Genomic DNA, 14479 nt, shown 5'->3' on the forward strand with positions numbered 1-14479 from the left:
TTAGGTCATTGTCCTGTTGAAAAACAAATGATAGTCCCACTAAGCCCAAACCATGGCGTATTGCTGCAGAATGCTCTGGTAGCCATTTGGGTTAAGTGTGCCTTGAATTCAAAATAAATCACTGACAGTGTCACCAGCAAAGCACCCCGACACCATAACAACTCCTCCATGCTTCACGGTGGAAAATACACATGCGGAGATCATCCGTTCACCCACACCGCGTCTCACAAAAATCTCCTATTTGGACTCCAGACCAAAGGACAAATTTCCACCGGTCTAATGTACATTGCTCATGTTTCTTGGCCCAAGCAAGTCTCTTCTTATTATTGGTGTCCTTTAGTAGTGGTTTCTTTGCAGCAATTCGACCATGAAGGCCCGATTCACACAGTCTCCTCTGAACAGTTGATGTTGAGATGTCTGTTACTTTAACTCTGTGAAGCATTTATTTGAGCTGCAATTTTTTGAGGCTGGTAACTCTAATGAACGTATCCTCTGCAGCAGAGGTAACTCTGGGTCTTCCATTCCTGTGGCGGTCCTCATGAGAGTCAGTTTCATCATAGTGCTTAATGGTTTTTGCAACTGCACTTGAAGAAACTTTCAAAGTTCATGAAATGTTCCGTATTGACTGACCTTCATGTCTTAAAGTAATGATGGACTGTTGTTTCTCTTTGCTTATTTGAGCTGTTCTTGCCATAATATGGACATTGGTCTTTTACCAAATAGGGCTATCTTCTGTATACCCCCCCTAACTTGTCACAACACAACTGATTGGCTTAAACGCATTAAGATGGAAAGAAATTACACAAATTCACTTTTAACAAGGCACACCTATTAATTGAAATGCATTCCAGGTGACTACCTCATGAAGCTGGTTGAGAGAATGCCAAGCATGTGCAAAGCTGTCTTTAAGGCAAAGGGTCGCTATTTGAAGAATCACAAATATAAAATATATTTTGATTTGTTTAACACTTTTTTGGTTACTACATGATTCCATATGTGTTGTTTCATAGTTTTGATGTCTTCGATATTATTCTACAATGTAGAAAATAGTAATAAAGAAAAACCCTGAAATGAGTAGGTGTTTCCAAACGTTTGACTGGTACTGTCCAAGGAAGAATTTTTGGGGGATTAAAAACAGAGTACGTGAAAAAAGAAGACCTAGAATTTTATTTCCTCAGACCACCTTTAATTCTACAATGTAGAAAATAGTAAAAATAAAGAAAAACCCTTGAATGAGTAGGTGTTCTTAAACTTTTGACCGGTAGTGTACATGTAGGCAGAGTTAAAGTGACTATGGCGGTACTCAAACTATCTTTAAGGAAATGCTCAAATTAAGCTTTGTTGGTCCACATCTTGGCCACTGACCAGTATTTGAACACTGACCAGTACTTGACCACTGACCAGTACTTTCAGACAAATATGTCATGCTGCAAGTCGTTACAAACTTGTTCTTTGGTGTGTGGGTGTCACATTTCTGTATGTTGTGTAGTTGGAGGAGGGGCCTTAAAGGGTGCTGAGTGAAGGTAGAGTTCCCTTGAAATTCCTACGTACTTCTAAGGAAACCTGGCCAACTGTCAATGTGGGCACCTGTGGTTTAAGTAAACCTGTCAGTGCGAGCACACAGGAGGTTTGAGGATTCCATGCACTGGTAAGTGAAGTAGCTATTATCAAGATTCTTCTAAACAGCAGAGTGATAAATGATAATCAAATATGTGATGACAGCTATCACAAAACATAGACACCACTCATTAAGCAATGTCTGTTTAATGTCTGAAAAGCATTCTAGTTGGACTAATTCAGGCATATTCTAAATCGAAACAGTGTGGTGATTGCGGAATTGAGTCAGTTGTGTAAATAGTTGAGTGTGATCATTTAAGAAAAAAATATGTCCTGCCGTATTTATTACTATTTGTTATAATCTTTCTGACATTCGCCTGACAATGTAGGGTAATTTCACACCTCATTTTCTAATCACACACACTCACTAATCAAGCACAGTTCTGAATTCTGAATCCCCCCCCCGGACAATACGTTGATGTAGTTGAACAAGGTACACATCCATTTTGTGCAGTGTAATTTGTCAGGTGTGAGCTAAGGCAGACTGCAACCCTAGGGTCATTAGAAGATGCAACAAGGTCGTCTAAGACTGCGACCCTGGCTTGAGAAGCAGATACAGTCAGGGAAATACCCAGGGGTCACCTGGCTTGATGAGGTGAGATATTGTTCCACATGTTTTCAATCATTTTACAATAATATTTTCATAATCCAGATTGTCAATACTTTTGTTCTTATATATTTATAGTATGGCTACACTGTACTCAGTATGCATACTGTATTGTACTCTCTGTATGGATTTAGGTCTAAAGTTTGATAAATAAAAGCTTTTAGGCCACAAACATTGATTATGTTAGATATCGTGTAAGACTGCTCCCACCAGAAAATGTTTAAATCCATCCCCACAGATCAGTGGAGGCTGCTGAGGGGATTACGGCTCATAATAATTGCTGGAACGGCGCAAATGGAATTGCATTGAACACATGGAAACCATGTGTTTAATGTATTTCATACCATTCCAGCTATTCCGCTCCAGCCATTACCACGAGCCCTTCCTCCCCAATTAAGTTGCCACCAACAACCTGTGTCAAAGACATCAGATCTCAAGTGCAACATCATTTTGATCATAGCCATGAGAAGTTAATTCCACTCTCTAATGGGGGTATCGCATCGTTCTTTTGAGAATATACTGCTTTTGTCACAGTTCAGATGGGAAAAGGTGAATGGTAAAACATTTTGACTACTCTGCTTTGAACTTTAGACAGCTCAAGTTTTCCAGATTCCTTGGAAGCATGCGGCTCGACATGGTTGGAATATAGACAAGGACGCCACTTTGTTCCGAAACTGGGCAATGCACACAGGTAAGAAGCAAGTCCAGACACCAATGTACAAAGCTCTCAGATTGCACAATGCAAAGCTATCTTCCATCAAGGCATGAAGGTATTATGTACAGTTGAAGTCGAAAGTTTACATACGGTCAGGTTGGAGTCATTAAAACTTGTTTTTCAACCACTCCACACATTTCTTGTTTAACAAACTATAGTTTTGGCAAGTCGGTTAGGAGATCTACTTTGTTGATGACACAATAAATTTTTACAACAATTATTTACAGACAGATTATTTCACCTATAATTCACTGTATCACAATTTCAGCGGGTCAGAAGTTGACATACACTAAGTTGACTGTGCCTTTAAACAGCTTGGAAAATTACAGAAAATCATGTCATGGCTTTAGAAGCTTCTGATAGGCTAATTGACATCATTTGAGTCAATTGGAGGTGTACCTGTGGATGTATTTCAAGGCCTACCTTCAAACTCAGTGCCTCTTTGTTTGACATCGTGGTAAAATCAAAAGAAATAAGCCAAGACTTCAGATTTTTTTTTTTTTTTAGACCTCCACAAGTCTGGTTCATCATTGGGAGCAAATTCCAAACACCTGAAGGTACCACGTTCATCTGTACAAACAATAGTATGCAAGTATAAACACCATGGGACCATGCAGCCGTCATACCACTCAGGAAGGAGACGCGTTCTGTCTCCTAGAGATGAACGTACTTTGGATCCGAAAAGTGCAAATCAATCCCAGAACAACAGCAAAGGACCTTGTGAAGATGCTGGAGGAAACGGGTACAAAAGTATCTATATCCACATTCAAACGAGTCCTATATCGACATAACCTGAAAGGCCGCTCAGCAAGGAAGAAGCCACTGCTCCAAAACCGCCATAAAAAAGCCAGGCTACGGTTTGAAACTGCACATGGGGCCAAAGAAATGTGGAGAATTGTCATCTGGTCTGATGAAACAAAAATAGAACTGTTTGGCCATAATGACCATTGTTATGTTTGGAGGAAACAGGGGGATGCTTGCAAGTCGAAGAACACCATCCTAAACGTGAACCACGGGGGTGGCAGCATCATGTTGTGGGGATGCTTTGCTGCAGGAGGGACAGGTGCACTTCACAAAATAGATGGCATCATGAGGGATGCAAATTATGTGGATATATTGAAGCAACATCTCAAGACATCAGTCAGGAAGTTAAAGCTTGGTAGCAAATGGGTCTTCTAAATGGACAATGACCCCAAGCATACTTCCAAAGTTGTGGCAAAATGGCTTAAGGAAAACAAAGTCAAGGTATTGGAATGACCATCACAAAGCCCTGACCTCAATCCTATAGAAGATTTGTGGGCAGAACTGAAAAAGTGTGTGTGAGCAAGGAGGCCTACAAACCTGACTCAGTTACACCAGCTCTGTCAGGAGGAATGGGACAAAATTCACCCAAGTTATTGTGGGAAGCTTGGGGAAGGCTACCTGAAACATTTGACCCAAGTTAAACCATTTAAAGGCAATGCTACCAAATACTAATTGAGTGTATGTAAACTTCTGACTCACTGGGAATGTGATGAAAGAAATAAAGTGGAAATAAATCATTCTCTCTACTATTATTCTGACATTTCACATTCTTAAAATAAAGTGGTGATCCTAACTGACATAAAACGGAATTTTTACTAGGATTAAATTTCAGGAATTGTGAAAAACTGAGTGTAAATGTATTTGGCTAAGGTGTATGTAAACTTCTGACTTCAACTGTATTCCCAAGTCCCACATGTTTTATCTCTAAAGCAAGTTAGAATAACAGCAGTACATTTATCAGTTTGTGTTGTTGCAATATGATAATTTTTTGCCCGCGCTCCAGATGGCTACAGCAGTCCGCTAATACAGGACTAGTAAAGGCACAGTGCACTACTTTTGGTAAACAATATTTTTTTCAAAAGATAATATCTTTGTATTTTTTATTATGTATTTTCAGGGGGTTCTGCAGCACGCTTAGCACCCCTACTTCCTGCGGCTATGCATGACCCTTGTGGAATTAACTTTTTTCTCATCTTCCATGTTCAATGGCCATAGCACCTGGAGCATTTCCAAACAGCAGTGTTTTGATGCATTGTCATTCAAGCAGAGATTCTTAGGAAGCCCTGATAAGCTATTTGCCTGGAAACACTGTTGTCACACAAGCCAAACCACATTTTTGTGACGCTACTCTGAAAATATAGTTTACCAAGCTACCCATAACTTCACACTGGAAGAAGTTAAGCTACACTAAAGCTACCCTTAAGAAAAATTGTTTACTGAAGTTACTTAGAAAAAAAATTCTATGTAAACTGAAATGTCACAGATTACAAATTGCAAGAGCAAATTACTTTGGGGTCATACGTTAACAGAATGTTTAATTTAGCCAATTCAACACAAAATACTATGTTTTAAGTGAGAATTAGGCGGTCCTGATGCTGAAAAAGAAAGGAAATTCTTGCCTACTTCACCCATATTTTATTTTATTTTTGCAGAAAAAAGTAGTGTGTAGTTCCAGTAGTTAGCTACACCGCTACATGGCGAGAATATAACTAACTACTGAAAATACTACATAGATTAGAATTCAGTTCAACTACCACCCAGCTACTGCAAAATGTAGTTCAATTACTAGTTGAACTACATGTAGTTCACTACTACCCAACACTGTTCAGATCTATGGATGGTCAAATGCAATTCAATTGTTGTGGATATGGATAGTTTTATCAATTGTTACTATTTTTTTCTGTACAGACAAGGGCAACAAATTGACTAATTTGAGCGTGCGTTTTCAAAGTCAGTACTCGGAACCTTTGAATCAAATCAAATGTAATTTGTCACATGCGCTGAATACAACAAGTAACACACCTTACCGCATACTTACAAACCCTTAACCAACAATGCAGTTCAAAAATATTTACTAAATAAACTCAAGTAAAACACTACTTCCTCATCCTTGCTTGTATGTAAAACGACACAGTTCACAGGTTTGCTTTGATGAACTAATTGTATCCCTTCGTTTCAAGGCAGATACAAACCTGGGATAGACAAGCCTGATCCTAAGACATGGAAAGCCAACTTCCGATGTGCCCTGAACACTCTACCCGATGTGAAAGAGCTACAGGGCAAGAGCATCAAGAAGGGCAGTAATGCCTCCAGGGTTTACATGATGCTGAATGTTGTTAAACGTACCGAACGAAGAAAAGGTGAGTAGCTTTAGAATGCATGCTTTAAGTTGTTTACAATGTTGGGAAAGTTACTCTGAAAATATAGTTTACTAAGCTACCAATAACTTCACACTGGAAGAAGTTAAACTACACTAAAGCTACACTTAAAAAAGTTTACTGAAGTTACTTTGAAAAAGTAGTTCACTACATCCAAACTACTTCGTGAAAAATTATCATATGTAAATCGGATATGTCACAGACTACAAAATGCAAGAACAGATCAGTTTGCGGTCATAGGTTAACAGCATGTTTAATTCAGCTTATTAACCCAAAAACAATGTTTCAAGTGAGAATTAGGCAGGTCTGATGAAATTCGTGCCTACTTCACCCATATTTTATTTTTGCAAAATAAGTTGTGTGCAGTTCCGGTAGTTAGCTGCACGGCTACATGGCAAAATTCAAATGTATTTATTTGAATAGCCCTTCTTACATCAGCTGATATATCAAAGTGCTGTACAGAAACCCAGCCTAAAACCCCAAACAGCAAACAATGCAGGTGTAGAAGCATGGTGGCTAGGAAAAACTCCCTAGAAAGGCCAAAACCTAGCAAGAAACCTAGAGAGGAACCAGGCTATGAGGGGTGGCCAGTCCTCTTCTGGCTGTGCCGGGTGGAGATTATAACAGAACATGGCCAAGATGTTCAAATGTTCATAAATGACCAGCATGGTCAAATTATAGTAATCACAGTGAACAGGTCAGGGTTCCATAGCCGCAGGCAGAACAGTTGAAACTGGAACAGCAGCAAGGCCAGGTGGACTGGGGACAGCAAGGAGTCATCATGCCCGGTAGTCCTGACGCATGGTCCTAGGGCTCAGGTCCGCCGAGAGAGAGAAAGAAAGAGAGAAGGAGAGAATTAGAGAGAGCATACTTAAATTCACACAGGACACCGGATAAGACAGGAGAAGTACTCCAGATATAACAAACTGACCCTAGCCCCCCGACACATAAACTACTGCAGCATAAATACTGGAGGCTGAGACAGGAGGGGTCAGGAGACACTGTGGCCCCATCCGATGATACCCCCGGACAGGGCCAAACAGGAAGGATATAACCCCACCCACTTTGCCAAAGCACAGCCCCCGCACCACTAGAGGGATATCTTCAACCACCAACGTACAATCCTGAGACAAGGCCGAGTACAGCCCACAAAGATCTCCGCCACGGCACAAACCAAGGGGGGGCGCCAACCCAGACAGGAAGATCACGTCAGTGACTCAACCCACTCAAGTGACGCACCCCTCCTAGGGACGGCATGAAAGAGCACCAGTAAGCCAGTGACTCAGCCCCTGTAATAGGGTTAGAGACAGAGAATCCCAGTGGAGAGAGGGGAACCGGCCAGGCAGAGACAGCAAGGGCGGTTCGTTGCTCCAGAGCCTTTCCGTTCACCTTCACACTCCTGGGCCAGACTACACTCAATCGTATGACCTACTGAAGAGATAAGTCTTCAGTAAAGACTTAAAGGTTGAGACCGAGTCTGCGTCTCTCACATGGTGAGAGTGACCGTAGCGTACGTGTAGGTATGTACGGCAGGACCAACTCGGAAAGATAGGTAGGAGCAAGCCCATGTAACGCTTTGTAGGTTAACAGTAAAACCTTGAAATCAGCCCTTGCCTTAACAGGAAGCCAGTGTAGGGAAGCTAGCACTGGAGTAATATGATCACATTTTTTGGTTCTAGTCAGGATTCTAGCAGCCGTATTTAGCACTACCTGAAGTTTATTTAGTGCTTTATCCGGGTAGCCGGAAAGTAGAGCATTGCAGTAGTCTACCCTAGAAGTAACAAAAGCATGGATTAATTTTTCTGCATAATTTTTGGACAGAAAATTTCTGATTTTTGCAATGTTACGTAGATGGAAAAAAGCTGTCCTTGAAACAGTCTTGATATGTTCGTCAAAAGAGAGATCAGGGTCCAGAGTAACGCTGAGGTCCTTCACAGTTTTATTTGAGACGACTTTACAACCATCAAGATTAATTGTCAGATTCAACAGAAGATCTCTTTGTTTCTTGGGACCTAGAACAAGCATCTCTGTTTTGTCCGAGTTTAAAAGTATAAAGTTTTCAGCCATCCACTTCCTTATGTCTGAAACACAGGCTTCTAGCGAGGGCAATTTTGGGGCTTCACCATGTTTCATTGAAATGTACAGCTGTGTGTCATCTGCATAGCAGTGAAAGTTAACATTATGTTTTTGAATGACATCCCCAAGAGGTAAAATATATAGTGAAAACAATAGTGGTCCTAAAACGGAACCTTGAGGAACACCGAAATGTACAGTTGATTTGTCAGAGGACAAAACATTCACAGAGACAAACTGATATCTTTCCGACAGATAAGATCTAAACCAGGCCAGAACTTGTCCGTGTAGACCAATTTGGGTTTCCAATCTCTCCAAAAGAATGTGGTGATCGATGGTATCAAAGGCAGCACTAAGGTCTAGTAGCACGAGGACAGATGCAGAGCCTCGGTCTGACGCCATTAAAAGGTCATTTACCACCTTCACAAGTGCAGTCTCAGTGCTATGATGGGGTCTTAAACCAGACTGAAGCATTTCGTATACATTGTTTGTCTTCAGGAAGGCAGTGAGTTGCTGAATTTTTTTCTAAAATTTTTGAGAGGAATGGAAGATTCGATATAGGCCGATAGTTCTTTCTATTTTCTGGGTCAAGGTTTGGCTTTTTCAAGAGAGGCTTTATTACTGCCACTTTTAGTGAGTTTGGTACACATCCGGTGGATAGAGAGCCGTTTATTATGTTCAACATAGGAAGGCCAAGCACATGAAGCAGCTCTTTCAGTAGTTTAGTTGGAATAGGATCCAGTATGTAGCTTGAAGGTTTAGAGGCCATGATTATTTTCATCATTGTGTCAAGAGATATAGTACTAAAACACTTAAGTGTCTCTCTTGATCCTAGGTCCTGGCAGAGTTGTGCAAACTCAGGACAGCTGAGCTTTGGAGGAATACGCAGATTTAAAGAGGAGTCCGTAATTTGCTTTCTAATGATCATGATCTTTTCCTCAAAGAAGTTCATGAATTTATTACTGCTGAAGTGAAAGCCATCCTCACTTGGAGAATGCTGCTTTTTAGTTAGCTTTGCGACAGTATCAAAAATACATTTTGATTGTTCTTATTTTCCTCAATTAAGTTGGAAAAGTAGGATGATCGAACAGCAGTGAGGGCTCTTCGATACTGCACGGTACTGTCTTTCCAAGCTAGTCAGAAGACTTCCAGTTTGGTGTGGCGCCATTTCCATTCCAATTTTCTGGAAGCTTGCTTCAGAGCTCGGGTATTTTCTGTATACCAGGGAGCTAGTTTCTTATGACAAATGTTTTTAGTTTTTATGGGTGCAACTGCATCTAGGGTATTGCGCAAGGTTAAATTGAGTTCCTCAGTTAGGTGGTTAACTGATTTTTGTCCTCTGACGTCCTTGGGTAGGCAGAGGGAGTCTGGAAGAGCATCAAGGAATCTTTGGCTTGTCTGAGAATTTATAGCACGACTTTTGATGAGCAGATTATTTGTTGTGATTGCAAACGTAATAAAATGGTGGTCCGATAGTCCAGGATTATGAGGAAAAACATTAAGATCTACAACATTTATTCCATGGGACAAAACTAGGTCCAGAGTATGATTGTGGCAGTGAGTAGGTCCGGAGACATGTTGGACAAAACCCACTGAGTCGATGATGGCTCCGAAAGCCTTTTGGAGTGGGTCTGTGGACTTTTCCATGTGAATATTAAAGTCACCAAAAATTTGAATATTATCTGCTATGACTACAAGGTCCGATAGGGATTCAGGGAACTCAGTGAGGAACACTGTATATGGCCCAGCAGGCCTGTAAACAGTAGCTATAAAAAGTGATTGAGTAGGCTGCATAGATTTCATGACTAGAAGCTCAAAAGACGAAAACGTAGTTTTTTTTGGTGTAAATTGAAATTTGCTATCGTAAATGTTAGCAACACCTCCGCCTTTGCGGGATGCACAGGGGATATGGTCACTAGTGTAACCAGGAGGTGAGGCCTCATTTAACACAGTAAATTCATCAGGCTTAAGCCATGTTTCAGTCAGGCCAATCACATCAAGATTAGGATCAGTGATTAGTTCATTGACTATAACTGCCTTTGAAGTGAGGGATCTAACATTAAGTAGCTCTATTTTGAGATGTGAGGTATCACGATCTCTTTCAATAATGACAGGAATGGAGGAGGTCTTTATTCTAGTGAGATTGCTAAAGCGAACAGCCATGTTTAGTTTTGCCCAACCTAGGTCGAGGCACAGACATGGTCTCAATGGGGATAGCTGAGCTAACTACACTGACTGTGCTAGTGGCAGACTCCACTAAGCAGGCATGCTGGCTAAAAGCCTGCTGCCTGGCCTGCACCCTATTTCATTGTGGAGCTAGGGGAGTTAGAGCTCTGTCTATGTTAGTAGATAAAATGAGAGCACCCCTCCAGCTAGGATGGAGTCCGTCACTCCTCAGCAGGTCAGGCTTGGTCCTGTCTGTGGGTGAGTCCCAGAAAGAGGGCCAATTATCTACAAATTCTATCTTTTGGGAGGGGCAGAAAACAGTTTTCAACCAGCGATTGAGTTGTGAGACTGCTGTAGAGCTCATCACTCCCCCTAACTGGGAAGGGGCCAGAGACAATTACTCTATGCCGACACATCTTTCTAGCTGATTTACATGCTGAAGCTATGTTGCGCTTGGTGACCTCTGACTGTTTCATCCTAACATCGTTGGTGCCGACGATCACCAAAACAAGTAGTTACCTACTGAAAACACTACCTAGATTAGACTTTAGTTCAACTTCCACCAAGCTACTGCAAAATGTAGTTCAACTACTAGTTAAACTACATCACAGGAGGTTGGTGGCAACTTAATTGGGAATGGGCTCATGGTAATGGCTGGAGCGGAATATGTGGAATGGTATCAGATACACCAAACACATGATTTCCATGCATTAAATGCCATTCCACTTGCGCCGTTCCCGTTCCAGATATTATTATGAGTCATTCTCCCCACAGCTGCCTCCACCGAACTACATGTAGTTCACTGCTCCACAACACGGGTTGTTTATCATATTAAGTTGATTTAAATGATCAAGAGTATACATCTCAGTGATGGAATATAGTTCACTGATAATAATAAGTCATAATGTGTTGTTTCCTGTCCCTTTCTTTGTTCCTGTCTAGGACCACAGAAGTCAGAAGTTGATATAAAACATAGTCCGATCTTCCTCGCAGAAAATGAGGCACGCTCTTGTGCTCCACTGGATGGGTTTGAAGGTAGGGACAACTCACTATATAAGGTATTGGCAGAAAGTCACCGTCCTGCATTCTCTTATGGCGTGTTGATTAGTGCATTTGGGGTTCTCTTGATATCAACTCAAACTAGTGTTTAAGCATCAGCCCGTCCCCGTTTCCATAGAGGTTTTCCTGAAGTACAGAGGTGGACAGACCAGTCACAACCCTGCTATGTTTCATGTCGAGGACAAATACCCTCCCAACAACAGCAAAGAGGAAAGATCACCAGAACAGCCCTACTCTCACCAGTCTTCCTTCACACCTGAAGCATATAGTAAGAGCTGCATATGCAGGTTGGCATTTATTGACATGACTCATGTACTGCACGGTGGGAACTAGCTGGCACAGCCAGTTATAAAATCTGATTTCAAACCTAACCACACCCTTACCACACTGCTAACCCTAACCTTAAATTAAGACCAAAAAGCTATTTTTTGGTTTTCATGAATTTTTACAATACAGCCAATTTTGACTTTGCAGTTGGCCCATCTAGCAGAAATCGCTCAGTTCTGCCTACAGAGCAAGACTCATGACAATAAACGCCTTTTTACCTTCTAGAAAATATTCACAATCCCTTGACTTTTTCCACATTTTGTTGTCACAGCCTGAATTTGAAATTGATTATATTGAGATGTTGTGTCACTGGCCTGCACACAATACCCCATAATGTTTTACACATTTTTACAAATTAATAAAAAATGGAAAGCTGTCTTGAGTCAATATATTCAACCCCTTTGTTATGGCAAGCCTAAATAAGTTCAGGCGTAAATATGTGCTTAAAAATTTACACGGACTCACTGTGTGCAATAATAGTGTTTAACTTGTTTTTTAAATGACGACCTCATCTCTGTACCCCACACATACAATTATCTGTAAGGACGCCCAATAGAGGAGCGAATTTCACAAAGACCAGGGAGGTATTCCAATGCCTCGCAAAGAAGGGTGGGTAAAATGGGTAAAAAAATTATTAAAAAAGCAGACATTGAATATCCTTTGGAGCATGGTGAAATTATTACACTTTGGATGGTTTATCAACACACCCAGTCACCAGAAATATACAGGCGTCCTTCCTAACTCAGTTGTTAGAGAGGAAGGAAACCGCTCAAGGATTTCAACATAAGGCCAATGGTGACTTTAAAACAGTTAGAGAAATTAACTATGTCCTGAATACAAAGTGTTGTTTGGGGGGATATCCGACACAACACATCACTGAGTACCACTCTTCATATTTTCAAGCATGGTGGTGGCTGCATCATGTTATGGGTATGCTTGTCATCGGGAAGGACTAGGGAGTTTTTTAGGATAAAAAGAAACAGAATAGAGCTAAGTAGAGGCAAAATCCTAGAGGAAAACCTGGTTCAGTCTGCTTTCAACAGACACTGGGAGACAAATTAAACTTTCAGCAGGACAATATCCTAAAACAAGGCCAAATATACACTGAAGTTGCTTACCAAAACGACATTGAATGTTCCCGTGTGGCCTAGTTATTTTTTACTTAAAATCATCTTGAAAATATATGACAAGACTTGAAAATGGCTGTCTAACAATGATCAACAACAAACACGACAGAGCTTGAATAATTTAAAAAAAGAATGTGCAAATATTGTACAATCCAGGTATGCAAAGCTTTTAGACTTACCCAGAAAGAATCACAGTTGTAATCACTGCCAATGGTGATTCTAACATGTATTAACTCAGGGGTGTGAATACTTATGTTAAATTAGATATTTTTGTATTCCATTTTCAATAAATGTACAAAAACTTTAACTTTGTCATTATGGGGTATTATGTGTATTCAGGCTTTAAAACAAAATGTGGAATAAGTCAAGGGGTATGAATACTTTCTGAAGGTACTTTATAAAGCTAAAGTGTCAATATTCAAACAAAAGTAGTTTGAGTATTTTTTCTATAAAAGCTAACATTTTGCCTGGTCTTATTTGTACCAATACAGAAAACTCTGATGCTAATGAGCAAGCAGAGGCAATATTCAAGGTAAACTAGCAGTTTCTATGATTTCAGAGGGGATTTGTGTAAGCTCGTTACTATGTATAATATGAACATACATTATAACATTCCATGCAACTACAACTTCAAACCAGTGACATGTGCTCCTGCAGATAGTTGATCACCTAAAACACTTGGAGCACTGGAGCCAGTCTAATGACAACAGAAGCTGGAGGGCAGCAGACACCACCTGGGTGGACAGTTACTGTAAGTAAGGCACTTGGCAATAAACTATCTTCATTCCTCAAGCGGACAACTTTCAAGTCGTTTCCTCACAGATATGGTTCACATTTTGGGTGATAAATCCTTTTAAATACGTTTATCCTCCACTCTACAGGTGAGAATATGGATTACTTGGGGTATCCCATGGAGACTGACTGCTACACATACAGTGCACAGCAAATACCATTTCTATGAGACGAGCAGGAGCAACATGCATCGAACAGAATGCCAAGCTAAAATCCCTGAAAAAGGAGGATATACCACATTCCAAGCCATGCTGGCACAAGATCTCTAAAATTCTGTATTCTGATGGACTGCAAGACGGCGACCAAGGGACTGAGCACACATACAGCACATTAAAAACTATTAAGTTCTACACCATCACATTAGTCTACTTGTTCAGATTAGAATTACTGAGTTCTTTTAAATGTTTGCTTTTTATTGAACTAAATTGAGAATTTTAGCATAGCATCTTAGGAAATGCCCTTTAAGATTGAGATGGTTTAGGATGAGTTGGACCACAGAGTGAAGGAAAAACATCAACAAGTGCTCAGCATGTGGCAACTCCCAAGACTGTTGGAAAAGCATTCCTCATGAAACTGGTTGAGAGAATGCCAATAGTGTGCAAAGCTGTCATCAAGGCAAAGGGTGGCTACTTTGAAGAATCTCAAAGATGAAATATATTTTGATTTGTTTAACACTTTTTTGGTTACTACATGATTCCATGCGTGTTATTTCATAGTTTTGATGTCTTCAATATTATTCTACAATGTAGAAAATAGTAATAAAGAAAAACCCTGGAATGAGTAGGTGTTTCCAAACGTTTGACTGGTTCTGTCC

General features: G+C 40.5%; 1 protein-coding gene across 3 annotated transcripts; it reads left to right on the forward strand.

Annotated features, from left to right (window-relative positions):
• The first annotated feature begins 1523 nt into the window (after positions 1-1523).
• LOC139580429 (interferon regulatory factor 2-like) lies at positions 1524-14446 on the forward strand. Of its 3 annotated transcripts, none has more exons than XM_071409090.1 (9): positions 1524-1648; positions 2072-2212; positions 2816-2915; positions 5924-6103; positions 11303-11395; positions 11538-11687; positions 13365-13405; positions 13531-13624; positions 13755-14446. In XM_071409090.1, the coding sequence occupies exons 2-9, from the start codon at positions 2126-2128 to the stop codon at positions 13832-13834; spliced, it is 825 nt and encodes a 274-aa protein (XP_071265191.1). In that variant the 5' UTR covers positions 1524-1648; positions 2072-2125; the 3' UTR covers positions 13835-14446. The 3 variants fall into 3 exon arrangements, with proteins under 3 accessions (XP_071265191.1, XP_071265193.1, XP_071265192.1); XM_071409092.1 differs by having other exon boundaries at positions 1579-1648; positions 2085-2212; XM_071409091.1 differs by lacking the exon at positions 1524-1648 and having other exon boundaries at positions 1998-2212.
• Positions 14447-14479: the final 33 nt, after the last annotated feature.

Source organism: Salvelinus alpinus, chromosome 7 (genome assembly GCF_045679555.1).
Source record: "Salvelinus alpinus chromosome 7, SLU_Salpinus.1, whole genome shotgun sequence".
In the NCBI taxonomy this organism is placed as follows: domain Eukaryota; kingdom Metazoa; phylum Chordata; class Actinopteri; order Salmoniformes; family Salmonidae; genus Salvelinus; species Salvelinus alpinus.